Source organism: Trachurus japonicus, chromosome 1 (genome assembly GCF_045865225.1).
Source record: "Trachurus japonicus isolate A0001 chromosome 1, Traja_1.0".
Classification (NCBI taxonomy): Eukaryota; Metazoa; Chordata; class Actinopteri; order Carangiformes; family Carangidae; genus Trachurus; species Trachurus japonicus.
This window is the reverse complement of record NC_140907.1, coordinates 14,653,254-14,678,989: the sequence shown is the minus strand read 5'-3', so window position 1 is coordinate 14,678,989 and position 25,736 is coordinate 14,653,254. Positions and strand designations below refer to the sequence as shown.

The window sequence follows — 25,736 nt, the reverse complement described above, 5'->3', positions numbered from 1 at the left end:
AGGGCACAGCCCAATTTTGAAAGTGTTGCTGAATGTTCCACTTGTTATGAAAAGAGATCTGCATTAAGCTACATGTACATAAGAATAAATGCCATTTATGGACAAAGTGTGTTGCAACCTCTCATGAAAGTGCTGCCGGACCCCATCTAAACAAGGGTTTCAGTCTGTCTTTATTTTTTATTTACTTATTTTTGGTCATAGTCTTTAGAATTGGTTGATATAACCATTGTGTCTCTGTTGATAGCTTTGACCCGTATAGCTGTCAAAAAGTGGTTCCTGTTTTCACAATGACCATTTACAAAACTACCAACTAATTCTCAGTTTTTGTTTTTGTTTACTGTGAAAAGTGCACAACAGAGTCTATGATAATAAGTGCCGTACATGCAGTGAGATATAATTGGGAAAAGGCACAGTCGAGCTCCTCCACAGCCAAGGACACAGCTTCTTAGGATGCTGATAAACATTCAGTCGCTGCTCACAGTGGCGGCAGACAGAGCTCTGGGGAGACTTAAATTAAATTTGTAAGTTTCTCTGTTTGCATCCTGTGCACATTTTTGTTTTCTGAGAAGTTATGGTGAAAGGGAGAACTTCAGAAGTAGCTCTTTTGAGTGTGATTTGTATGTGTTTAACATTTTATCTGTTGCTTAATTTATTTTTTTACTCACTGATTATTGTACCAAATACAACAATGAATTCCTCTCTAGTCAAGTCACTTTGTAGAGAGTTTTAGAGATACCGCAGAGGAATGTGCTCGATGAACTTCACATTTGTTAAGATGAGTTATTGTCATGAACTCTTGACTTTTGGCAACCTGGAGGACTAAAGTTTAATGTTGCCAGTCACCACAGTGATTTACTAATAAAGTGCATATAAAATAAAAACAACTAATGCTCCAAGTTATTTCCAAATTATCTACAGTACGGTACTTGCAAACAATTTTTTAAAGACAGGACATGTATTGTCCGCTGTACATTAGAAGATTGCATCTTCAAGCAACTCGCGCAAAAAAAAAGAAGAAATGTTTGTGTGTGTATTTGTGCACTAGCCATGCTCTCCCTCGTTGTGGCTTTGAAAGTTTATCCAGTGTTGTAGCATTTTAAATAAACAACCCTTGCCTGAAACAGGGCCCTCTTTGTGGTCTGGCAGAACCAAGTCAGGGCCAGCAGCAGCTGTCATACATGGAAGTGAAAGTAACAATGGGAAATTGAGAATTATGTTGTTAGGAACATGTCTTGATAACAGGGTGAATTGAAGGACTATAGACATGAAAAGCCAGTACCTTGTAGGGTTTTCATTCCAGAAATTAATTCAGCGTTTCATTGCAGCTGTAGTGAAGGGTCATGTCCTATGGTTGGGAATTCATCAATGAACTGAGATGTTATTATAGGGCCAGAACTGAATCAAGAAACTTGGCACCAGCAAACCAAAAACATCCTTTATGACTAGTTGGAGTGGCACGCGGCACAAATGGTTCAGTGTCTGCACCCCTTCCCTGCCAACAAGGAGAGACTTTCCTCTGCCTAAATTGTTGCCTGATGCTTAGATGATGATGTGGGCGCCTCCAGGGACGCTGTACATACGGCGCTCTCACGTCTCCCATCTCCTCGTCCCTGCCGTCACACTCTGGCCCTCCAAACTAACAACTTTTCACTTTCTTTCTTCAAATTATTTGTGCAGCGTAATTATCCAGTGTCAGCCAAAACACATGCTGTCTTGTCAAGCGGTGATGGCTCCTAGTTGAGGAACCATGTTTTCTCACCAGTTCAATTTAGAGCCAACTACAGTTAAATACACTTGTGCTCACAAAGACAAAATGCTCCACATGACCCCAGCCAGTCACCTGTGGGGAAAAGAGAAAAAAAAAAGCTTACATCATATAGACTGAGTGCTATTTTATCATATAGCAGAAGGCAATAAAAGGTTGTTCCTTCTCTGGGCAGTACAGACTATTTAACTTGGCACTGAGCTGCGGCTTGGAGATGAGTTTAGCTTCCTATTCCTGTAAAACTTCGATTTATCAGAGACTGATAGGAGTCTGTGAAGAGTGTCCCTTTCTTCGCCTCAGCCTTGGTTTCTGTTTTACTAGCTTCCTTTTTTGTTCAGGCACTTCTTGGATGTTTTGTCTTTTACAGTCGAGAAGGCTACTGGACAGGACATGTCATCACTGCTGGAACAGACATAACAACTGTCCACAAATCTTGATCTCCAGACGAGCATGTTTAAGCCAATTTGAATTCTGCGTCGCAATAAATCTCTCGATTTATAACACGAGTAATGAGCAAATGTTTTGTCCTGAATGCTTTTGCTCACATATTTATACATGATGCCGTCTCGCCGTGGCAGTTGGAATGATGATACTTACAAATTACTCTAAAAGGAAAAGAAGATGCTGTTTGGTAAAAGTTGTGCCACACCATCCTTATTATTATGGAAACTGGATGAAAACTAAAAAACCCACCTTTTCTGTCAAGCCTTTTAATAGCCTTTGTCTTCTGTTTCTTGTTCTGTTTTTAGTGTTTTTGTGTTCTGGTTTTATTGTTTTTGTAAAGCACTTTGTGACGTGCTGTGAAAAGTGCTGTATAAATAAAGAATTATTATTATTATTACAAGTTATGCTAAGTATATACATTTACTTAGACTGGCTTCATCAAATTTAAGTTATTTATATGTTGTCGCTTGCCTTTTTTGATTTTGAGAGGATTTGACAGAAAACCTTTATTCCCAATTCCCCAAACACATATCACATTCTAATACCCAACCTGAACAAATCAAGAATTTGGAAATCTTTCAGCAGTTATCTGTTTTTGTTGTTGAGCCAGACCTCTGGAGATGTCTTGTCAACACAGTGGCTAGCTCTAACAAATCACACAGACTTCCATCTGGACGACCTTCAAGTCAGGAACTCCTACAGAAGGACCCCAGCCGCAGTACCAGACAGACACACACACACACAAAATACGCGCTCTCTTTCTTTGGATGCCCAAGCGTAGTCCCTCAAGCCTGAGCCCGCGTCTTTAAAACTCATGAACAATAAGGACATGATTAAATCCAGAATGGATTCAGGAAGTAGTGAAACCATTTGAAAGGGCGAGGAGTGCTTTCACACAGTCCACTCCCTCCACCAGCACCACTCATGTCTGTGTGGTGGTGGCGGCCTCTGTCTTTTGAAGTTGTTGACTGCTCTGATGTCAAGTTCTGCAGACATTCTGTCACTTTATAATTTAGGATAATTTCATTTACTGCACACCACATATTGGGAGGTCTTTTTCTGTCGTAAAATTAAGAAAGGAAAAACACTGTGAAGTCTCAATAATGGCAGATAACAGCGTAATGCAAAGCAGAATTGAAGTGTATTGACCCTCTCTTCCTTCTCTTTTCATCTTCTCTTCATCAGAAATCATCGATGACCTTGCTCATCTTGTGGACAATACAGATGACAGGATTCGTAATGAGACGAGAAGGGTGAAGTTGGTGGAGACAAAGTCGGCCTCCTGTGGTGAGTCATCCTTGTTTTCCATGAAGCATCTGGGCATCAGGGTCCACATTAAGTTATATCGCTGGTTTGATTATAGGAATACTTTCTTTACTTTTCTGCAGGTTACAGAGCAGGTGTCTGACAGACTAATGCCTTTGTAAATACATACAGACATACAGGGCCTATCACGTCGAAGCAAAAAAGTTCAACATTATTATCTTTACCATTCAGAAACTGAGGAATGTCGACTCTATTGCTGCTTCAGTCTTCATCTCCAGAAAGAGTGGGGCTTAATGGACCAGAAACAGTTATGGTGATGGGGACAAGCCCTCTTGGCACAGAGCATGTGGGTGGTGAATGGTGGGTGGACTGACTGTGTCTGTCACGCCTGCTAACACAGTGTACTGGGGCTTTTAAAGTGGGTCTCTCTCACTCGTCCTTTGAGAAATCCTCAAATATCTACCAAGGGTTGCAAATCAGGCCCCAAGTCATCAGCCTCTGTTGTTGTCTCAGCTCTAGATTTTGGTCAGTGGAGTTGAGTACTCTGAAAGGCTTTGTGAATTCATGAACCCTCCCTCTCCATTACCACAGATCTGCTTCAGTTTGTTTCACTCCTGATTTGTAACTCACAAAAGGAATTAGCATCTCTCTTTTTTTTTTTTCCTCTGTGGGTGTTGCTCTTCAGAGGAGATCGACTACCACGAGAGGTGCGGTAGCTGGCTCGAGCCAACCTATGGGATGTAGGAGCGTGAACCAGGCTCGGTTTACCCAGTGAATCTCCTGACAGCATTGCTATGGCAAAGTCTCTATTGTTAGTCTAGGAGACCCATTTAACAGGTGGCCATGGACAGAAGTAGAGTAGGCAGCGGGAGGGTCAGCCTCCCAGAATGCTTCATTCTGTCGGTCGTGTCCCCATGGTGCCCGAGCGTGAGTTTGTTTGAAGATCCCAGAGCTCGTATTGTTGTTGTTAGAATCAGGGCTCTTTCTTTTTGTTTAACTTGTTCTCTTGCCACCATGCCCCCTCCTCCCTCTCCTCAGTCCCAGGCTGAAGAATATTCATGGGGAATGCGTGTGTATCTGTTTGCATTCATGTTATAGTGTGTGCACGTGCATGTATGTAAATGGGTCTAATGCGTGTGTATGTGTGTGTCAGACCTTCACTGACACACACACACAATGGAAAAATTCCCCTATGGTCTTCTTCACTCTCACCTCAATGCTCTCTTTCTTTTTTTTCCATTCCTCTCTGTCATCCCCCTGTTCGTCTTCCCAGTTGTTTGACACTCGTCTTTGTGTCAAGCAGAGAAAGAATTGAAAATACTACATGCCACAAATTGTTCTGAGGGCTTTTCCTCTTTCTCCATGGCAGTGTGTTTATAATTCCTTAGCTTTAAGGCTTTATTTATTTTTGAAACCACCTCTCACCCAAAGACGGCATTTGGTGTTATGTCTCAGCCGAGTCCCTGTAAAGTTAGGAACGTCTGACTTGACAGCCGACAGCATACTTAACATAACTATTGGAAGCTGCCACATTGTAAAAGAGGCATCCTAGTTTTTACAGAGCAGTGTTGTGCTAAAAGCTTTGCAGAAATTTGAAGTGTGCTCCACTGTATAGTTATCAATATTTTTCAACAGGCATTTGCACGCTTGAGTTAGAGGAAAAAACAATTATGTGTGCATTCATGCATGCACCAGAGATCTTCAATAGGCAGCTGGAAGTTGGCAAAGAGCAGGGTGAGCTATGGGAAGGGCCCTCCTCAGTACCTGACAAGAGCAAAAAGGCTGCAGTGGCCAAAAACACTTCCACTGTTTTACAAAGGGATGCCCATATAAACGTAAATGTAAAAGTACTGTATATATATAATAATATATATATAAAAATAATAATAATTAAAAAAAATAACGCTACACACCTGATGAGCCTTATTCACTAAGTCATTACCACTTGTTTTAGCTGATTTTGGTGGGAATTGCGGAGGCTTTGAGTTGGGTTGGATTAGTGTGGCAGATTAGTCTCATGGACCAAAGAAGTCCCTTGAAGAGTAGTGTGAGTTCCCCAGAGTTTAGCCACCACCATCGAGCCACATCAATGCTTGGGCAGCCCATCTCCACAGAGCTAATCCTCAATTTGTAGAGGGACTCTACTGCAACTTGAGGGGATGTCTAAAGAGACTGCAGGTGAAGTGAAGTATCTATCTATCTATCTATCTATCTATCTATCTATCTATCTATCTATCTATCTATCTATCTATCTATCTATCTATCTATCTATCTATCTATCTATCTATCTATCTATCTATCTATCTATCTATCTATCTATCTATCTATCTATCTATCTATCTATCTATCTATCTATCTATCTATCTATCTATCTCTCTATCATACTATACTATATTATACTATCCTAATTGTAACATACTGCTGGAAACCAGAATTGGCAGTTGAATATGTTTCATGTTATATCTGATGAAAGCCTTCCTTAACATAATAAATCCTGTTAATGATATTCCCACATTTTAGAATACTCTTATTGAGTGGCAAGTTATATTAACTTTCCTCAATGAATCTATAAATATTTGAAATACTTTGAACATCTCATACATTCTTGCCAGGGTTTGAGTTAGAACAATTTAGCTTACACCGTAAAATGAGCATATGGTTTTATCTACCAGCTGAATAGCTAACATTTTAGTCCCACTAATGTTTTGGCAGCAAAATAAATTTAATGAGATTTTCACAGAAACAAACAAATTCTTGAGTCATGGATAACAACGTTAGTTGGTTTGTCCCCCACTCCGGTGCAGACTAATCTCAACAACTACTGGACGGATGGATTGCCATGAAATTCAATACAATCATTCACAGTCCCCAGTGAATCCTAATGACTTTGGTGAACCTGTGATTTTTTCCTGTCACACCAACACCAGCTCAGAGTTGTCAAAATCTTAAACTAATAGATGGATTTGCACATAATTTGCCACAGAAATGTGTTCTTGCCAATGAATGAATGAATTAATGCTGACCCCATTGATATTGAAGCTATGATAGGATATATTCATATCTAAACTAATACTGAAAGTGAAAAAAATATACAAAGGTTTTTTGGTGTTTTTTTTTGTCATAATGCTCATTCATACTGTGTAAAGAATTATGAGCCTCACCCTTGTCTTGTTAACATCTTTGTCCCCTCTCATAGGAGGTCATTGTTGCCTTTTTGGGTCCATAAATGTTCTTTGAACCATAAGTGAGGGGGCATGAATGCAGCAGTGAGTGTAGGTTCAGGGGTTGTCTCAGTCTGTTCAGGGCTCTCACCAATTATTATTTTTCCCTCTGTGATTTGTCTTACTGATGTGTCTGAGAATTGCAAAGATGGGATGAACCCAGACTTTGGCCTCCAAAGCTCCTGGGTGGTCAGTCTGTCAGCAGACACCAGCTATCCCCCTCAGCATCAGTGTCACAGCACAACCTTAATCTATTTGGCAAGCAAACGCCATTATTGTCATTAGTCTCTGGAGGCCTCCTGAGGGTCAGGAGTAGCTTGTTTAGTTACTGAGGCAGACAGAGATGGTGCAGAGAGAATAGGAGGGTGAGGGTCAGTGCGGTGTCTAATATAGCTTCATGACCGCCTATTCATGGCATTAGAGGGTGTAAGGGCCTCACTCAACAGTAACAACTGCATATGTTATACAGCTCAGCTTTTATTGCCATTGTTGCTCCAGCGTTATCCAATGGAGGTGCAGACAGATGTTGGACGGGGCTGAATTAAATGCTGATGTCTGAATCTGCGTGTTGCTTTGGTATCTTATACACCCAAACAAAGATAATTGCTGGAAGCGCATGTGTGTATGTGCACACTGGCATGCATCTGTGCATTTGCTTGAAGCATGAGGCTTTTAAAGAGCCATCACAAAACTATTTGTACGTGTGCTTCTGCTTCGACATTTATATTATGCTCACATGTGTAAGTTATCAGGAGGAGAGGGCCTGTCTAGACCAGTGATAACTCCTCACAAGCGTGTCCCGTGGACTTTTATATTAACACCATCTTCTCGAATAAAATCAAAATACACTGCGTTCAAAGAATTTACTGCGTACAAAGAAAGAGACAATGATCCATAATTACACAAAATATAAATACGCAATAAGCTACAGACGTGCAAAGACATCTGGACCGCTTACAATCATACCCCATATCCTGGCAAAGAAACCAGCATCAGCCTAACATTTCATCAGACCACCACCGCAAGCAATTAGTTCAGCATGGCTTATATCTCTCCCTGTGGGAAAGACAACCAATTAGGACGCGGAGGGGAACGCAGGAGGAGCGAGCCAAAGAATGAGAGAAATGTAAACCCAAAGTGAAAGAGCTGGGGAAAATACCGTCCGCATGCTAAATAACAATGGACAACTTCAGTCAGTGAGGGGACTGTCGACAGCCCTCAGTCCCGCCAGAGATGCAGTTGTTTGAAATCTTCACTCCCGCGCCATTCCAGAGGGGAAGTAGTGGGTGAACGTGTCCTTGGAGAAAGTTTTTCATATCTAATGCGTGTGTGGCATGGTTTGTGGTATAGGTCATAGAGTGTATATACTACACAGAGGGAAATACCACCACATCCTAAAGGCATTCAAGTGTTTATGATGAGTATATTTCAGCCAACCACTCTCACTTCTCTCTTATATACAGATATAGAAGTTGGCAGAGATGTGTAAATACATAAACCCTGACCCGATTGTAGATTTTACATATTTGACCAAGCATACTTGATGAAAATATCTGCTGATAAATCTGCAGTAAGCTAACATCTACTAATATACAGGTCCAGTGATATATTATTGCGGCTCTAGACATGGTCAGTAAAAAAAAAAAAAGGTTTGTGAAATTATGGTGATATTTTGACTCAGTAAGAGAAGCACTGGTCTTGGTGACCAAAAGAAAGCTAAAGCCACAAAGAGACACATTTCTTTATACTAAGAATGGAAATTCCACCTGTCATAGATTTAACATTTTTTTCCTGGGTGGTGACTATAATAAAAACTCTAATATTTTCAGGTCCTGGGGGTAAAGCACTTTGATGAAGTGTGATTGAGCTTTTGCACGTTTTTTTTTCTTTTCTACTTCCATACTATCAATGAAAAATAACGATTATCCTCCCAAGACCGAATCAGAAACATATGCCCATCAGTTTGCAGTCTGTGGTAATAAAGCTTTTGTGGCTGTTGAATGCATGTAAATTGCATTAAGTCATCAACAGAAGGATGGCGAAATGCTGCTAGGGCATAAGCACTTGGGACTTGTGCTAGATCAAGGACTTTGTAAATCAGTAGTGAGGTATGTAGGCTTCTTACCTCCTCCAAGTGTATTCCCCTGTGTCTGCTGCATTCCCGTCCTTCTCTCAGCGTCTGTCTCAAATCAGGTTTTGGAGTTCCTCAGCTGCTTGAAATTTGGATTTTTGACATTACAGTCAGAGAGAATTTGCTGTTTTGTTTTGTTTGTTTTTTTTTTAAATATCACAGACGGTCATAGCAAAGTAAATACACCATGTTTACAGAAGAGAATTTACAGAATGCTTGTACATAAAAATGTCACAGTCATTCACAAAATAGATAAGCTGCTCTGTTGCTCAGCTTCTCAGATCAGAGATAGTTTGTTGTAACTCAGCGAGAGTTATGACAATTGTTAGCTCCTCAAAGAATTAGGTTTGCATTATTCTGCATTTTTCTTATTGTCAGCAAATCCCACCAAAAGAGACTAAAAGCAACAAGGTGTTACTCTGTCTCCAACTACTGTACAACTAACCCTTTGTTTCTGTCCATTTATTCCTGCTGAATATTTTGAAAACAGTTTCTTTCTTTTTTCTTTTTTTTTTTGTTAATGTTGGAAACTGTATCTTTCAACAAACGTTACTCAACCAGGAGTAAATTACTATGTATTTGCTGGGGACTATTTCCAGCTGTGGATTAATACACAGCTGGATTTTTTTGAACAATTATTATAGACACTGTTTTTTAGATCAATCTACAAAAAATAACAGTGACCTGACCATGTTTATAGTATTGAATGAACCATGTGCAACAATGTGGTTTTTGGTGGTACAGATATCATAAATAAACCCAGATCAGGTTTGGATACAAAAACAATATGTGACATTAGCAGCAAATTGTTTCAGTGTTTCCATTAGTTTAAGGATTTGTTGATATTTTAACTGCCATTAGCCTTGACCTTTAGATTTCTAACAGTTACCTCTTGTTGCCATGTGGGGCCGCCAGCGTTGGCGATTACCTTGTGAAGCTCCAACTTGGCACAGCTAGTTTGGCGTTTGCCATCTGATCTGACTTTTTCTCCCTCTCCCTCCTACAGGGATGCTGGTGGTGATCGTGCTGCTTCTTATAGCCATCGTAGTGGTTGCTGTGTGGCCTGTGTAGGTGACGAGGACAGCGGTGATCTTGGACCTGTGGTGGACGACGACCGCAGTGACAGAGTGGTGCAGAACGCCAGTCTTTGCATACACATTGCACACATGTACAAACACACTGTCTCTCATCAGATTTTATTTTCTTATTATCAATCTTCATGTTTAAAAAGGTCACAGGTGACTGCCCAGCCATGGTAATGTGAAATGAAAGTACTTTGCTTCCTGGAGAACAATGGCTCTGGTACCCTGCAGTAGATATATTGATTGGGTGTAATTTGTCCTCTTTAATAGTTTTGTGGAGCTCATTCCACCAAACAATCAGACAGTTAATTATGTGGAGTATTGTAATCATTTGGAAAAGTGTTTTAGTCTGGACTGTAATGAATATTGACCAACAGTTGGACCTCCCACAGGTAACGGGAGCCTTTCTTCCATAAGTCTGTCTGTGGTCTAGGCTGAGCCTCACACTGGGTACAATTATTCCGCAAGCTTTGCAATATTCACACTCACTTATATTTACCCATGCATTACTGTAGCAGCTGTAATGTTATCATTTGTCTTAGGATTTTACAATGTTTATAGAGTAGCTCTCAGCCAAAACAAACAGCTCTGCTGTGTTACTAACATGGCTATTTTCCTTCCTTGTAAATCAACTCGGCTTGTAATTTCTAATAAATGACATTTCCAGTTAATGGTCCCTGGACTCTGTGTTCATGCCCAAGGCCCTCACTCTGGACGATTACAGTGCTTTGTAACATGATATTTAGCTGGTGTGGACCTTTAACAAAGCTGAACAATAGTACTAGTAACACCTCCATATTTCCATTATGAAATCTGCATAGTATTTTTTTATCCAATGTACTTGTAATGTTATGAAGTGGCAATGAGTAAATGGAAAACAGCGGAATATTATTTACATTAGTAATAACCTTAAAACAAGACAAATAGAAAGAATAATTCAAAGCAACAGAGGCAAATGATTTTTCAATGTAACAAGAGTTTATTTCAACTGAAAATCTGAATTTAGTTCTACCAGGTTGGTGTGTTCAGTAGTTATTATTTCCTTCTTTAATGGCAACGATCTAAACAACCACAAGTAAAAAAAAAAGTTGATAAAGACAATAAAATCCACAATGTCTTGTGTCATTAAATATATTCATATATAATAACCATAATATATTAGTACGCATTGTAAAACAACATTGCAAAAAGTCTTCGCAATGGTGACAACTAAACAACATTTACAATTCATAGTATGAACACAAAGCAATGCTTTGACAGGTATGTGTGTAGCGTTTCATCAGGAAGCTTGTCAAACCATTGCTCAGGAGACGGATGTAAAATTTACAGCATGAGGCTTCAGAGACTGGAGAGGTGTGATTACAGATTACATTGTGCCAAACGGAAAAACAAAGCCATGTAACGCCATGTTGTAGGATTTACAACGAAAGGCAGGAATGTGTAAATATGTGTGTCTTGTCGTCACAGCCTTGGGAAAGCCACCGGCACGTTGAGTCACATTAGAGTGAAATTACAATCGTTTGATTGGTTGTACAATAAAAAAAAAAAGAAAATAAAGACAAACTCCATTAAACCCAAAAATGCACTGAGAAGTTCTTCTGCAGTTTGGTCATCTGTACTTTCTCTCTTTCAGCTTTAGCCCAGGTGATTTTCATTTCTCAGAGTTTAAAAAGTCCTTCTAATTTGTTATCATCTGTGATGCATTTTAGTCCGTTCAGAAAATTTCCTGGACAAATGAACACATTTATGAGATAGTGGAATCAAAAATGATGACCATTTGGAAAAAAAGGAAGTCCGTTACATTAAAACCATGTGTTTTTAAACAATTTCCAAACAGTTACCTGTGCTGTGAAAGAGTTTACAGGGTGCTGGAGTAAATGTGATTTTGTGAAGCAAGAAATATTAGCAACTTCAAAAGTGTTGCTCAGTGTGTTAAGGGATGGACTGTGAGGAAACCCAGTTTATGGTGTATCACATACACTGTGGGCTTCTTTTTTTTCTTTTTTACAAACCTGAGCAGTGTTTTTTTTTCTTTTTCTTTTTTTTCTTTTTCTTTTCTTTTTTCTTTTTTTTTACCAGGCATTCCTCAGAAATTCAAACTGAACTGCATACAAATAAATGAGCAATGTGGTTTGAATCAAGCAGCGTCAAGTGATTGCAATTCACCCCATTTCGCCCTGTGCAAGTGTAGAAGTGAAGAGAATTAACGTGACAGGTCAATGGGAGACGGCAGCTTCTGACTGGTTGCACTGTGGCCTTTTCATGAATGTACAGTCATGTATTGTGTTTGCAAGACCATGTGTGGACTTTAAAGGTATTTATCTCCAATCTCACAGCACTGCAGGAGGTACTCCACATGAATACCAGCCAGCGTGCGGTGGATTTCAAAATACTTGAGTGTTTTCAAATAATTGTTGATCGGGCAAGTTTTCATTTTTCTGACCTGCATTAGGGTTACTTTCTGCACCGTATGAGGTAAGGAAATTATTTTCTTTTCATTATGCCTATTCTCATTGCCTCCCACAATGTGCATTGATTAGTGGTTCACTTCACTCAGATTTGGTGTTTGGCAGCTGTACCATAGTGAGAGGCAGAGGTCAGGCTGGTTTTCTTCCTTTGTCTTTAAAAATACATTTTCATGCAGTTTCTTTGAGCTGGTTTTAAGAAATATATTTCTAAAGAGACAAATCATACAAATGTTGCACTTGTTTCTTTGTCAGTATTGTCAGCACTGAGAGTGTGCAGTACCTGCAGTTGCACTTTCACCTGCACAGATCTGCATCCACTTTGCACAATAATCTACCTGGAGTAACTTTCACAGCACTAATCATTTTTTTGCAGAACAAGGGTGATATAATCATTAAAATGTTGATGATTATGTTTAAAGGAAAAAAAGACCTATTTTTTTTAGCCACTTAACTAAAATTCATTACATTATTATTATTATTACATTATTTCCATTAGCTCTACCCACAAACAACTCATGATTTTGTAATGTTTTTATCTAATCTTTTCATAACATTCAATGTGGCCTCTTGTCCTGTTGCAAGTCAGTTGTAAACACAACACAGACCTGCTGGAGTTGTCAAATAAAAAAAATAGAAAAACAACAACCCAAAAACAGTTACTGTAAGTACTGAAGGTGAAATTGTGTAATTTTAACATCAGCTGCACCAGTTAGAGAACTAAACATTATTATCGCAAATTAGAAGCCTTCACATGCAGGTTTGTACAGATGCTGAACCACCAAAATTAAGCAGTTACGTCCGAAGTGGGAAGGTAGTGGCATGAAAATATGCTTGAGGTTAGTCAGTTCAAATGCTTTAGTCAATACTGTGTTTATCCTTGGTTTCTTTTCACCTGCATATTCAGATTTTTGTAAACAGTGAAGTAGGACGACAGATTTCTTGTTTCTTGAGTTGTGCACCTGATTTTGTACAACAATGGAGAAAAATTGAAAACTAAATGTAGCGTCTGTGTCTGCGGTTTAGAAAAAAATCGTCTTTATGGCACAGTTCTGAGAAAAATGTCTGCCTCAATTAGCACAGTGAAGATTTTAGATGAAACAAGCTCGCTTCTTAGCTAAGAATACAAGAAAACCATGCAGAGGCAAAATTGCAGTGGTTATTATAAGAGGGTTTTTTTTTCTGTGTCATCTTTGCACCAGCAGAAAATGTCCATAAAATTAAAACATTAAAATATAATGATTTCATACTGAGATAATGAAAACAAACACAAATAACTTTATATACTGGTAATAGGTGCAAATTCGGCAAATCCACAAGAGAGACAAAATCTCAAAGTAAAATAAACCATAAAACCAAATCTGCAAGGTGAGCTCCTTCAACAAAAGTTCACTAGAAAAGACAAATCATCCTAAATAATTCTCTTCATGCTTCTACACAAAAAAGCAGCGACATAAACAGTCTCTTCTCTGTCCGTGGTCCATCTCTCATCCTTTTTTTTTCTCCTTTTAAATCACCCACTCAGATTTCTCTTGAATTCCTCTTCCCCTCCAGCCTCCTCTTCTGCCTTTCCCGCCTTACGGCTTCTTACACTTGCCTTTCTTCTCCCGCTGCTGGAACTTCCTGAGCCTGCGCGCCCACGTGTCCCTCCACTGGATAACCAGGCTGCCTTTGTCTGCCACCACTCCGCTCTGGCCGGGGGAGTCCTCGTCGTTCCCCAGCAGCAGATACTTCTTCCCGGGCTTGATCTTGGGACACTTGCAGGCAACATCCTTGGCACGGACCCACAGGAACTGGTCCCCTCTGCGGATGCGGCTCTCCCCCTGCTTGTAGACGGAGATGATGTTGACGGTGAACTTCCACCACTCGCCGGCTTTGTCTGCCTTCAGAATGTGCACCTGGACGGCTGCGGAGTGAGGTCGGGGAGCAAAGGAGAGAACACCAAATCACTTAATATGACATTTCTTTCCTTAACATGCAAACCACAGCTCTAAACACCAAGAGTTTGCCCACAATAGTATGTGGTGCAGTGCTTCTCATTCTTTCCATGCCTTGCCATGGTAATACAGTCACATACACTCCTGGGCTTCTGAGACAAACTTTTCCCCTATAACATTTTCTACTCCACTGAAATTTGTCTGTCATTGGATATTTATTGAGGTGATTAAATAAGATACAGTGGGTCAACTAACCGCCACTCTCCTGCCTGAAGATATGCAGCTATTTTTATTCCTTTAATGGCATCCTGCTTTTTGCTTCAATTTGCTGCATCAGCTCCTCATCCAGGAGTAACCACCACATTCAAAGATCTCTGTCCTGATGGAAGGAAAGGAGCTTTCTTATTTCTTCCAAGAACACTGGCCCCTTTTCCTTTTTCCAGCTGTGGCCATTATTCAAACACCAGCTCACTGTGAGCAAAGAGTTTGCAGCTAAAATCAAATACAGCACAGGCAAGAGACTGGCAACGGCCGCTGTGTGGGTGCCCATGTTGCGGCAAAGCGGAGAGGGGAGCGTGTTGTAGCACCCAGACCTTCTGATTTTTCACAAAAACTCTGTATCAAAACAACTTTGATTTCTTTAACAATTTCTATTGACATTTTACTGGTTTTTATTTAACTGGTGTTACTCTGCTTCAGATTTGTCCCATAAATCATAAGTCGGCTTCTGCTGCTATTAAAGGAGCATAAACAGTTTTAACATGGAATGGATGGAATTAAATATTTGACAACTTTATTGCAAGAAAATTAATTTATTTTCTTTGGATTTCCACTGGAGCATGTGTGGAATAAACAACAATGAGCTTGGCACGGGTGTCAGCACTGACTCAGTCATGCTGCAGTCATTAAGCAGCTGATAACACTAATAAAAATGAACTGGCAATATAATCAAGTAATGAATGGAGAACTTAGAAAAGTGGTGATGTAAGTAAATTGGTACCCATGTCCTATATGTACAAAATGATACCTTAAGTTCATGAATGGACCCTCATGTGGAATAAATACTGTTTATAACCTCAGTGGGAAAGGCTGGTCTATGGTCCAGCTGTGATGTACAGCTGCACATGTCCATTACTACTGACAGAGCAGTGTGATTTGTAATGTGATTAGAAGGCAGGGTAGGCCTATTAGAGACGTTAGCTGGAAAGACACTCAGTGATATCACATGATGAATGAACTGGTATGGTCCTCAGAGAGATAGAGAGGAAGAGAAAGAAGGAGTGGAGGAATGGAGAAGAGAGAGCGCTGGCTCTCGTGGATCCTGCCCCATCAATATGTATTATATTGACCAGATCTCTATTAAGCTCCATTAAAGTTCTCCTGTGCTTATGGGACAACGTTGGAAATGAGGCACCTTGTTACAGGGTCACTGGTTTCCCCTTCAGTGTACAGCTAATGGAGCTGAACATGATGGCAGAGTTAAGAGTGGATCCTATATTCAGGGCAGGTTGCGAGCCATATACGTACGTCTTGGATCACTTCCTTGGCAGTCACACTTAATTGAACGCTGCAGATCTAAAACTGCTTCTAAAACATTTTTTCTTCTTGACTAAAATGTAGCATAGTAAGCTCCCGAGTTTGAGAACTGAAAACAAACCATAATTTTAGGTTTAACTTGAGTATTTGATATTTTGCGCCGATCTGGTGTAATGCTGAAACATTAGCATAAAGACCCGACACAAAGGGAAACGGCTTGTCTGGCCGCTACCAAATTGACAGAATCTGCCTTGTTTGTTTAATCTGTACAAAACCCTAAGTGTAAGAATGATAAGTTGTGGTTTTGCAGCGGGTAATATCCCGGACTATTTCTTGGCCGGGTGCAGTAAGTTCCTTGAGTTTTTGTGGGTTGCCAGGCATCTAGTATAGACTCCAAGAAGTCACTGCCCCTGCCCAAAAAATACTCTGTAAATTCACAAGATTGGGCTTTTCCCTGTGTAAGAAATGTACGACACAGATTTAAGTTGGCCTTGTTTTGCCTTTTCAGTCCCAGTGTAAATATAAGTTGGTTTGTTTCTTGCTGTGTTGCAATGTCACAAACTTTAGTGCCTACTTTTCTTAGTGTGAGCGGATCATTAAGTTTCACAACACAAGGCTACATGGCTGTTGGCTAACATCATGACCTGATAGTGACCTCTGCGCCGATGCCAGCTTCCACCAGGTGCTCTTCTCTCTTTGTGTTTGGACAACAATCAGTGTGTACTGTGGACACTGAAATGCCTTGAATAGTTATCCCTTGCATCTCCATGCCCAACCCCCAGCATCCCCGTGCGTCTTGTGTATCGAACACAGAAGCTTGTAGCGTCGTTTCCCGAGGCAGCATGGAGCCCAGATCCCCTGCTGCTCTTTTCACAACAGTCCAAAGCCACAGCGCTCTGCAGTTATTCTGCAGATTTACATTGCTCTTGACTTTTCGATCAGCTTCGCTAAGCTCACGTGTTGTAAACACTGTACAGGCGTCTTGTTCTGGCCTGTTATGAATTGTGAATATGCTCTTGAAAAACTATGGATGGATATGACAAGAAGCTCAGTGATTCTCATGTACATAACCAGCACAAAGCCCCCCTGGTGTAGGCAAGGCAAGGAGAAAGTGGATTACACAGTGGATAATGTAGCACTTAACCCACAGTGGACAGATGGATTAAATTAAATGTGTTTTTTTTTTTGTGTTTTTTTTTTTACAATAACTGGCTTATAAAAAAAAGGTTTGAAGTGAAAAGCATATTACCCAGATTGTGAGCATATGTTTTTAAAGTATTTTTTGAAAACACTTCTATTTGTTTATTACTCTGCTGTACATAAATACATTAATCCATATGAATAATCTTAATATCAAAAAAAGAAATGTTCTCTGCACTCTTATAGTTCAATTCCACTAAAATTGTACTTGTTTCTCAAGTTTCCAGAGCTTTCTCTAGCTCAATCTTCCTAATACTCTGCCTTGAACTCTGCCCCTCGTATAAAAATATCCTGCTCCGACTCACAAAAACACTGGTGGTGGTATCTCAAACATCAGTACCAGCAGATTCCCTACACTTCACACGCACACACACACACACACACACACACACACACACACACACACATACATGGACGCAAATGGCAAATCAGTTGGAAGGCCCATGAGGGTACTCAGTAACATGTTGAGTGATGTTTTCTGTAGCAGGAAATCCTGATGTCTTTTTTACCTTTACACCTCTCCACCCTTGGATGGATGCTGCCAGCTGTTATCACTGGAGTGTTACATAGCTGCTGACAGAAATGTTCCACTGATAAAATCACTGTTATCTATATCCGTAGATATTAGATTAGAAAGTTTGAACCTGAATTTGAAGTGGCGGTTGACACATCATCTGCTTTTTTTGACAAACAAGGAAAAAAAAGGGAAAAAGACAAAAACAGCAATGCGGCTGACACATTCATGCATGAGCTGGTCCATTTTTCAGAGACAAGGCTCTTCTCACGACATCAGCACCAAAGTTGGCATCGGTGGAAGAGGAGGTGTCTATAAGATGACTCCCTAACTCCTCCAAATCCCCGCAGAACAAAGCACCGGCCTGTCTGTCAAGATGCTGAGGTATGCTGCAGGATGCCGCTGCTTGGTTGACCAGTTCAGCAGCCTGACTTCAATCAGGGGAGGGGACAGAGGGAGGGGAAGAGAGGGGAGAGGTCATACGTCTTATCCACACCTTGAATGGCGTGGCGGACGGACGCTCACAGGAATGCAGCGAGAAACACATTGGTAGTGGGGGAAGTGGGCCGCCTTAATGAGGATCTCTTAGAGAGCACCCACTGTCCGTCACACTGCTTTTGCTTTATCCGCTCGGGTCTTTAAATGCCAGCTCAGAGACAATTCTACACACACACACACACACACCTCAGCCTAATTCTTTATCCTGTCCTTTTTTTCCTTTCTGTTTGTCGGCTTCTCTCTTCCTCCTTTAAGATTGCTCTCTTCTGTTTGATCCATTGTCTCTGTGCTCAGAACGCTGGAGTAAGCCATCAGTGAAACGCCTCTCCTGTAAACTATAGCAGCTCCCCAGCAACGTGGGGAGGACACACCGCAAAGGGAGTAAACAGTCAGGGAGAGAAAAATGTTGCACACTCATTCCATGACTTCCAAAAAGACAAGTGTGTTTCTCCCACCAGAACATGTGTTTTCCTGTAGCATTACTCTGAGTCATTAAAGTTGCGTGTTGTCTGTTGACTCACCGTAATCTTTCTTGCAGTACTTCTTCATGTTGATTTTCAGTTTGCCTTTAGACGCCTTGCAGTAAGAGTCACAGTCTGTAAGAATGAGGAGAGGGGAAAATACAATTAATAAACTAGAGGGGAAAAAACTATGAATGAATGATGGAGTGAAATGTTTCAGCCTGTCCTTTTTAGTCATGGGAGAAATTGACAGCAGCCTAGAAACAATCTCAGATAAAGCCATTTTCGGATCATGGGCGGAAAATGGGCCTACTACTAAAGCCATAACATATATGACTAATTTGTTTGTATTTATTTGCATAACAATCTGAAAAATTGATCCATAATTTTGTCAGAGAATTAGTCACATAATTGAATGTAAATGAGACAAACTAAAACTATTCCACCATTTATTAAAAGGTCATACAGTGGACAGAAAAAATGCTTAAAATATTAATTTCTTTCTTCTCTTTGTAAATGCAGTAGTGAAAGTAATTATCTAATCAAGATCATTAATCATAATAGTTACTGTTATGCAAGAAAGTAATTTGTATTCTCTATCTACTTATCTCCTGTTTGTGGTCTAAATTCTACATTCATGTGCTGCTTTGTTAAAACTTCCTGATAGTAATTTGCTACTGATAATTATTTTAAAACGGTGAATAAGTTTAAGTTTATTTTCTGTACAGGAGCAGGGACTTTACTCAATGCAGCTGTTACACAACAAAAACCCAAATTGAATGTAAAAAATTCCCCAATTTTGAAAATGTATTATTTCACTTTGCCTACATTTACATTATATCACATTGTGGCTGAGTTTTAACAACACACCATCTTGTCTCTATGTCTGTCACCTCGATCGTGTTGATAACAACTTTAGAGAACTAGAATAATGACAACACTTCCCCAAAAATGTTTTTGGCTAATTGGTTTACACACCTTTGTCTGGTTTGAATGTGCTGTTAATGGGACTGTAATGGGTTGTGGTGGAGGTCCTCTAGCCTCCGACCACCAACTACAACATCTGTGTGTGACGGTGGGGACCTCTGAATGGAGCTGATGGTACCAGCAGCTGTTTGGGAGAAATACAAATGACCACTGCTATCTGCCCACTCACTCCCTGTCAGACTGTGGGAATAAGTCAGGCCTGTGCAGACCACCCTCCACCCACATCAACCCCCCACCTCCCTCCAAAATCTCACCTCACTTGTCACCTCAGCCCCGACCTCCTGAAAAAAATAACCCCAGGATCACTTCAAGGCCCCATGGAGAAACATGTCAAGCTTTTGCATTTATTGCAGTGCGGACAAGAGGGGGAGAGCACAAGGGGCTGGCAGCTATTTGAAGGAGTAGAAGGTGGGGGGTGTGAAGCAGGTCAATGCCACACAAAAGGAGGTCAGGAAGGGAAAATTAGCCATCCATGAAGCGTTAGGCAGAGGACCCTTTTTTGGTGTGTGTGTGTGTATGCGTGAGTGTGAGTGTTGGGGGGGAAGTCACGTCTACTTTGGACACGGTGAACAAATAAATACCTCACGCAGGCAGAGGGGTCACCCAAATCGAAGCTATGTGCGTGCGTACACTCTCTTTGAGGTAACTGATTTCAGCTTGATTTATCTTCTACGTAACAACCTCACAATGGAACAGTTTAGATATTTGCTGAACGTTGTTCTGTCAACTGTCATGTAGGTAAACCAGAAACGTTTGAACATCCACCATAATTCAAAATGAAGAAAAGATGACACCCACTTAGGGCCACCAACAGCTCAGTATGCGACATATGTAAATACATAACGCAAGGCGTCAAAGATATTCAAGTTCTCTGAGGAAAGAACATGTTGTCGACAGTGACATGTGTCGCCATCACTGTTGTGTTTTTAATTTCTGGAAGTGAACTACTATTTCTAGACCACACGTGCAGCACAGATCAAAACTAGCATCCACCACGATGCGCACATGCCATCACTTTTATGACAGATTACTATGAGGTGAAGGAGGCAACAATAGATTTGCCGGCCCCTGCAATCCAGAGGGTGCATAACTTCTGTGATTACTCCATGCTGTGCTGTCTCACTGCCAGCAACTTACAGTGAGCCAGAATAATGTGATGTGAGGTCAAAAAAAGAAAAAACACACACACACTAAAGTTTTTTTGTTCTTTTAGGCCTCACCCAGCTCACATAACTCTGACTCAGTGTACTGAATTAGTTTTCACTGGTTGTGATGAGTATAGTAAAGGAAAGGAGGAAGGAGGAAGGAGGTAGGAAGAGATTGATGTACAGTGAGTGGTAGAGGATAAGAGTGATGGGGCGGTGGTAGAGGGCCTGGAGCTTTCAGGCAGCCTGAATATGAACAAACTGCATTGTTGTGACCAGTTCTTTGCTCCATGCCTTAACTCCCCTTTATACTCTGCCTGAATGAGGTTGCCTGGGGAACACCACAACAGGAAAAAATGCACCAGAAAAAAGAGAAGGAGGCGGTTGAGTGGATACTGGTAGAAAGCAAAAAAAAAAAAAAAGAAAGAAAGAAAAAGACAGGAATGGAGTTTATCAGGGGGGTGGGAAGAAGAAGGAGAGGAGGGCCAGGATTTTTGTAAAACCCCCAAATCAGCCAAAAAGAAAGAAGAAAAAAAAAGGGCGGAAAACCACCAAATCCGGTAGCCTCACAAGCGGGTTAGCAGGCCACAAAGCTGAAGCTGGTGGTGGTAAATAGAGAGAGCAACCAAAATAGGCAAAGTAAATGAAGAGTCCATATGAGCTGCACCTGATTTCCATGTAAATGATCGAGGGGGGAGCCGTGGAAAGGAAGCTTTGTTTTCGAATAACCCCCCTTGATGCCATCATGATACTTCCCCTTGATAGCCTTTCGTTCCCCATTAGTGTACCCCTGAGACGCAGCTCCGGGCCCCGCTGAGAGCACCCCGAGACCCCCATTTAGGGCAAGGCAGTCCCCTACCGTGAGGACAAATGTTCCCTTTGTGCGTGTGTTACAAGCTGGGGAAGTGGGAGCAGTCCTGTGGCACTGTGCTAAAATGTTCTTGGGGTGTTCTGAGTACATGTAGTCACCACAGCGCTTTGTTTCCTGCCTTTCAGAGCACTGAGAAGTGCGTAACTGAGAGGTGGACCCTTGCCCCTTCTATCAAAGTGCTGTACATCTCTTTAAGCTGATCGTTTTCATTTGGGATGCTTCATTATAAAGCGGACCCACGACAGGATACACTACTGTACAACTCAGCAATGCCCAAAGATGGAGGCAAGACTAGGCCAGTGCAGTGGTGAGATACGTATACAGTAGCACTAAATAGAGGTAAACAGTGTGCTACACTCAGCTTGTGTGGTCGCACTGTTTGTTTACTGACCCTCGGCATCAGTTAGAGTGTAGGCAACAGGAACTGTGAAAAAAAGAAAAGAAAAAGGTGACAACAAAAAAAACAACAAAAAAATTGATGCATTAAAAACCAAAATCATGGGGCGGCGTTTAGCTAACCTGGTAGAGCTGCAGCTCCATGTTGAGGCTACAGTCCTCACTGCAGGCCCTGGTTCGAATCCCGCATCGGGCAGCCCTTTCCTGCATGTCATTCCCCCTCTCTGCCTTCCCATTTCCTGTCTCTCCCTCAACTGTGCTATCAATTAAAGACAATAAAAAGCCCCAAAAATATACCTAAAAAAAACAAAATCATCTTCCCCTTGAATCAAGTTTGTCAGAGCTGCGAGCATTTATTCAAAAAAGAAAAAAAAGACACATCAGACATGTTATTTCATGATATTATGAAGCTCATAATTTACATGATAATTTCAGGGTTCCTTCTGCTTTATGATCCATTCAGATTGATATTAAGCCTGCATAAAAAAATAAAAGTGCCATCTCAGTCAGTGACACGGTGAAGAAGCTACAGCCAAGAGGACTCTGGGTTGTCCAGCAAAAAGTTTACCCTGGCTCTCAAGTCACACCACAGGGCAAAGCAATATAGTGACGGATCTAATTCTTTATGGGACACTTAACTATTTTTCTGCTGTTTAGTAAAAGATAAGAGTTGCTGCTGTGATAGTTTTCCAGAGTAGTAAAATCTTGCCTGTGAGTATTATAAACAGCTGTGCCGTGTTTTAGTGTCTGATAAGGCTTTAAAAACAACTGATTGCCAGATAGATTTTCTGGGTCATATTTCATTGTTTCACTGATACCTGGTTGAACAACCCCGACAACACAGCCCTGTGATCCTTTAATGCAGGGATACTTTTAGGCTGAATGCCTGCTTACATCCTCTGGTCCTGTGGTAGCTGCTAATGCTAATGCTAATGCTAATGCTGTTGTTAACATTTCCATGTTTCTCACATTCTCTGTTGTAAACTGTTTTTTTGTCTGTAACAACATCTATTGCACGTCTGTCCGTCCTGGGTGAGGGATCCCTCCTCTGTTGCTCACCCTGAGGTTTCTCAGATTTTTCCCTGTTAAAAGGGTTTTCTATGGAGTTTTTCCTCAGTCGATGTGAGGGTCTAAGGGCAGAGGATGTTGTTATGATGCTATGTGAAGCCCTTTGAAACAAACTGTTTGTAAAAACGGGCTATACAAATAAAATTGCCTTGCCTTGCCTAATGCTAGTGTAGCTGCACTTAAGTAGCTACTTGGTGCTGGAATAAACTTGGGGCAATCTGATCTGATGAGAGTAGTAGAAATTATGCTTGAAACAAATTAATTGTCATCGCCGAGCAAGAATGTCAACAATTGCAAGCATTCAAACTTTTATTTTTTTCAATACAGCAACAATAAAGATGTAGGCTACTTTTTTTTTGTTCAGTGGCTTTCACAGTGTCCAAACAGATAAAATCAAATGTACCAAGGCGAGTGAAATCTGATCTAAAGTGGTCTCTCGAGTCAAAGCCAGGTGTAAACAGCAACATATATCAGCTGGATCTAGACACACTTTGGATTCATCTAGATACAAGATAGCGTGGACGCAGCCACAGAGGCAGGGCAGTGAGACAAGGAGGTGTAAATGACGGCTCGGGAGGAGGGCTTTCTCCTTCAACCACACTGATTGAGAAACAAATTGCAGCAAATAAAGCATGTAATTAGATTATGGAGCCCAGTGTGCTGCCCTGCTCCGTCCTCCCCTGCTCACACCAGAGCCGTGAGTTTGGATCCGGGCCAACAAAAGACAAGAGAGAGAAAGAAGGGAGGAAGGGAAGAGAGCACCCCCCCCACCCCCACCCCCAACCCCCTTACCCCACTTCTCTCATTGTATTGTCAGAGTAAAAGATGGGTTTGTTTTTGGCAGACAACAGCCAGTGAAGAGGTTGTTAGAGTTCTTGACCTGATTTGAGATTTTACTCTCGGGTAGATGTGCAGCCAGGGCCAGTGAGATGAGTCGTCCCGCCTAACTGTAACTGATGACTTTCAGATGAATCAGCTGGGACTCCAAGAAAAGAGAGGAAACGGCCCTGTGAGGGTTTCCATGCCAATAATACGCAAGAATCTCATGCAAAAAGTTTTATACTGATAATTGACATTTGATGCCGTGCTGTTCTATTTGGGGCCCAGCTCATTGTGACATACGTCCTCTACCATTATTTCTTCTCTCACTCTCTCTCACACACTCAAGCAGGGTAATAAGATCCCATGCTGACATGACTGTAAAGTGCAGCGCAGTCGGCAAGCACTAAACAGGGTGTGTGAAGCAAGACTCATGTCCAAAAAATCCAAGGAGGGGTCCGACACAGATCGCGATCACTTCCAGCCTCAGACAACACACACACACGCATGCACATGACTGAACCTTGTTACTCTTATGAGCCTCATCATCGTCACTCCAATTCCCCTTCTCCTCATCATCATTAGTTACTTTCACATCCTGTGTATCCTGACCAGCCCGGGCGGCCATCACAGGTCATCAGCGGTTAATCTCCTCCACATTTCGTTGCTGTGCAGACGTCTCTGTCACGACCCATGGGAGTGGCGACACACACCATCCGTGACCTACCAGCACAATGTGTGTTTTGTCTGGGCCACACCATCGGAGGTATTCTCCATGCATTCCAGCCCTCCGTGTGGTCGAGAGGGGGAGAGCCCTGCTGCAGGAGACAAATTAATATCCACTCCATTTTCCCTCACACCCTCCTTTCACCCTCCCTTACAAAAAAAAAGACTCCTCCACCCCCTCTGTGAGTGAGGCACAACGAGACACCTGCCTCACAGCTGTCAGCCTGACACCCTCCAGTGTCACACACACTCTTGAGCAGACACGCATTTTCCGCTTTTCACCTTTATTTCTAAATTTACTTTCATAATTGATCGCTGAATCTCTCCTAATTTCTTCAGCATCGTCTTCCTCCATTCCCTATTTTGCCTCCATATGGTTTTCTTCTCCCCATCAACCCACATCCCTTTTAAAAAAAAATATTTTTCTTTTTTTTGTGGTTTTCAAATTGTCCTCTTCCTGTCTCTTCCACGTCATCTTCTTTGTTTTTCTATTTTCCCAGCCTTTCTTCTTTCACTTTTTCTTAAATAAAGTGTAACTCTTAGTTGTTCTTCTATTTTCATGAAAAATGTGTCCACATAAAAGGTAATGCGTATAATCAAAAATACAGTATAATTTTTTTTTGGTTAAGTTTCCTTTCATGCTATAATAATTTTAATTTAATTTAAAATACTGTTTTACTCTGATATAAGGATGTAGAATTTTTAAATAATATAAATGATTCTATTATTTGAAAAGCAATATATGTTACTGCAGGTAGTGGTGATGGGATTAGGTAGAAAAATTGTTTAATAAAAGAATATATTCACATCTGTTTACCATCTAATTTCAGGTGATATCATCACTGTTGCTGAGCAGAGGTGTGTTTGCTCTGCGACCTTCTGAGGAGGCTCAGAGGGTAATATATGCATCGTCGGGGCCTCAATCACCGGGTGGTCCAGCGGGACCCTCAGCTACTCATGATTCTGACATGACCAACGCAGGACGTCCATCAAGGTGCTCCACTTTTCAATCCGTTTGATTTCCATCCTCTCTGGGCTGAATAGACGCCTGCCCATTATACATATGAGAGGGGATTCCCAGGACTCTTGGCTATGATTAGATTATCTGTGGCTTCATTGCCCAAGTCATTACACAGTCTCCTCCAGGTTGTGTTTACGTTTGTTCAATGACATGGTTTAATCAATGGGATTATAAGAGAGAGAG

The 25,736-nt window shown here is 41.2% G+C and overlaps 2 protein-coding genes across 3 annotated transcripts in view; one reads left to right on the top strand and one right to left on the bottom strand.

Moving 5' to 3' along the window:
- stx8 (syntaxin 8) overlaps positions 1 to 10,580 on the top strand; it is a 39,507-nt gene extending 28,927 nt beyond the window's left edge. The window contains exons 7-8 of the mRNA XM_085774418.1: positions 3,395 to 3,496; positions 9,834 to 10,580. Of these exons, the coding sequence (XP_085630544.1) occupies positions 3,395 to 3,496; positions 9,834 to 9,898 (167 nt within the window). The 3' untranslated portion in view covers positions 9,899 to 10,580. The remainder of the gene's footprint in view (positions 1 to 3,394; positions 3,497 to 9,833) is intronic.
- Positions 10,581 to 11,986: 1,406 nt separating this feature from the next.
- The window catches only part of ntn1a (netrin 1a), a 58,404-nt gene continuing 44,654 nt past the window's right edge, over positions 11,987 to 25,736 (bottom strand). Inside the window, exons 6-7 of one of the 2 annotated variants that reach the window (XM_085774396.1) lie at positions 18,581 to 18,655; positions 11,987 to 14,280 (exon numbers count right to left, since the gene is read on the bottom strand). In XM_085774396.1, coding sequence (XP_085630522.1) covers positions 13,952 to 14,280; positions 18,581 to 18,655 — 404 coding nt within the window. In that variant the 3' untranslated portion in view covers positions 11,987 to 13,951. The remainder of the gene's footprint in view (positions 14,281 to 18,580; positions 18,656 to 25,736) is intronic. The other variant, XM_085774407.1, reaches the window with a different exon arrangement.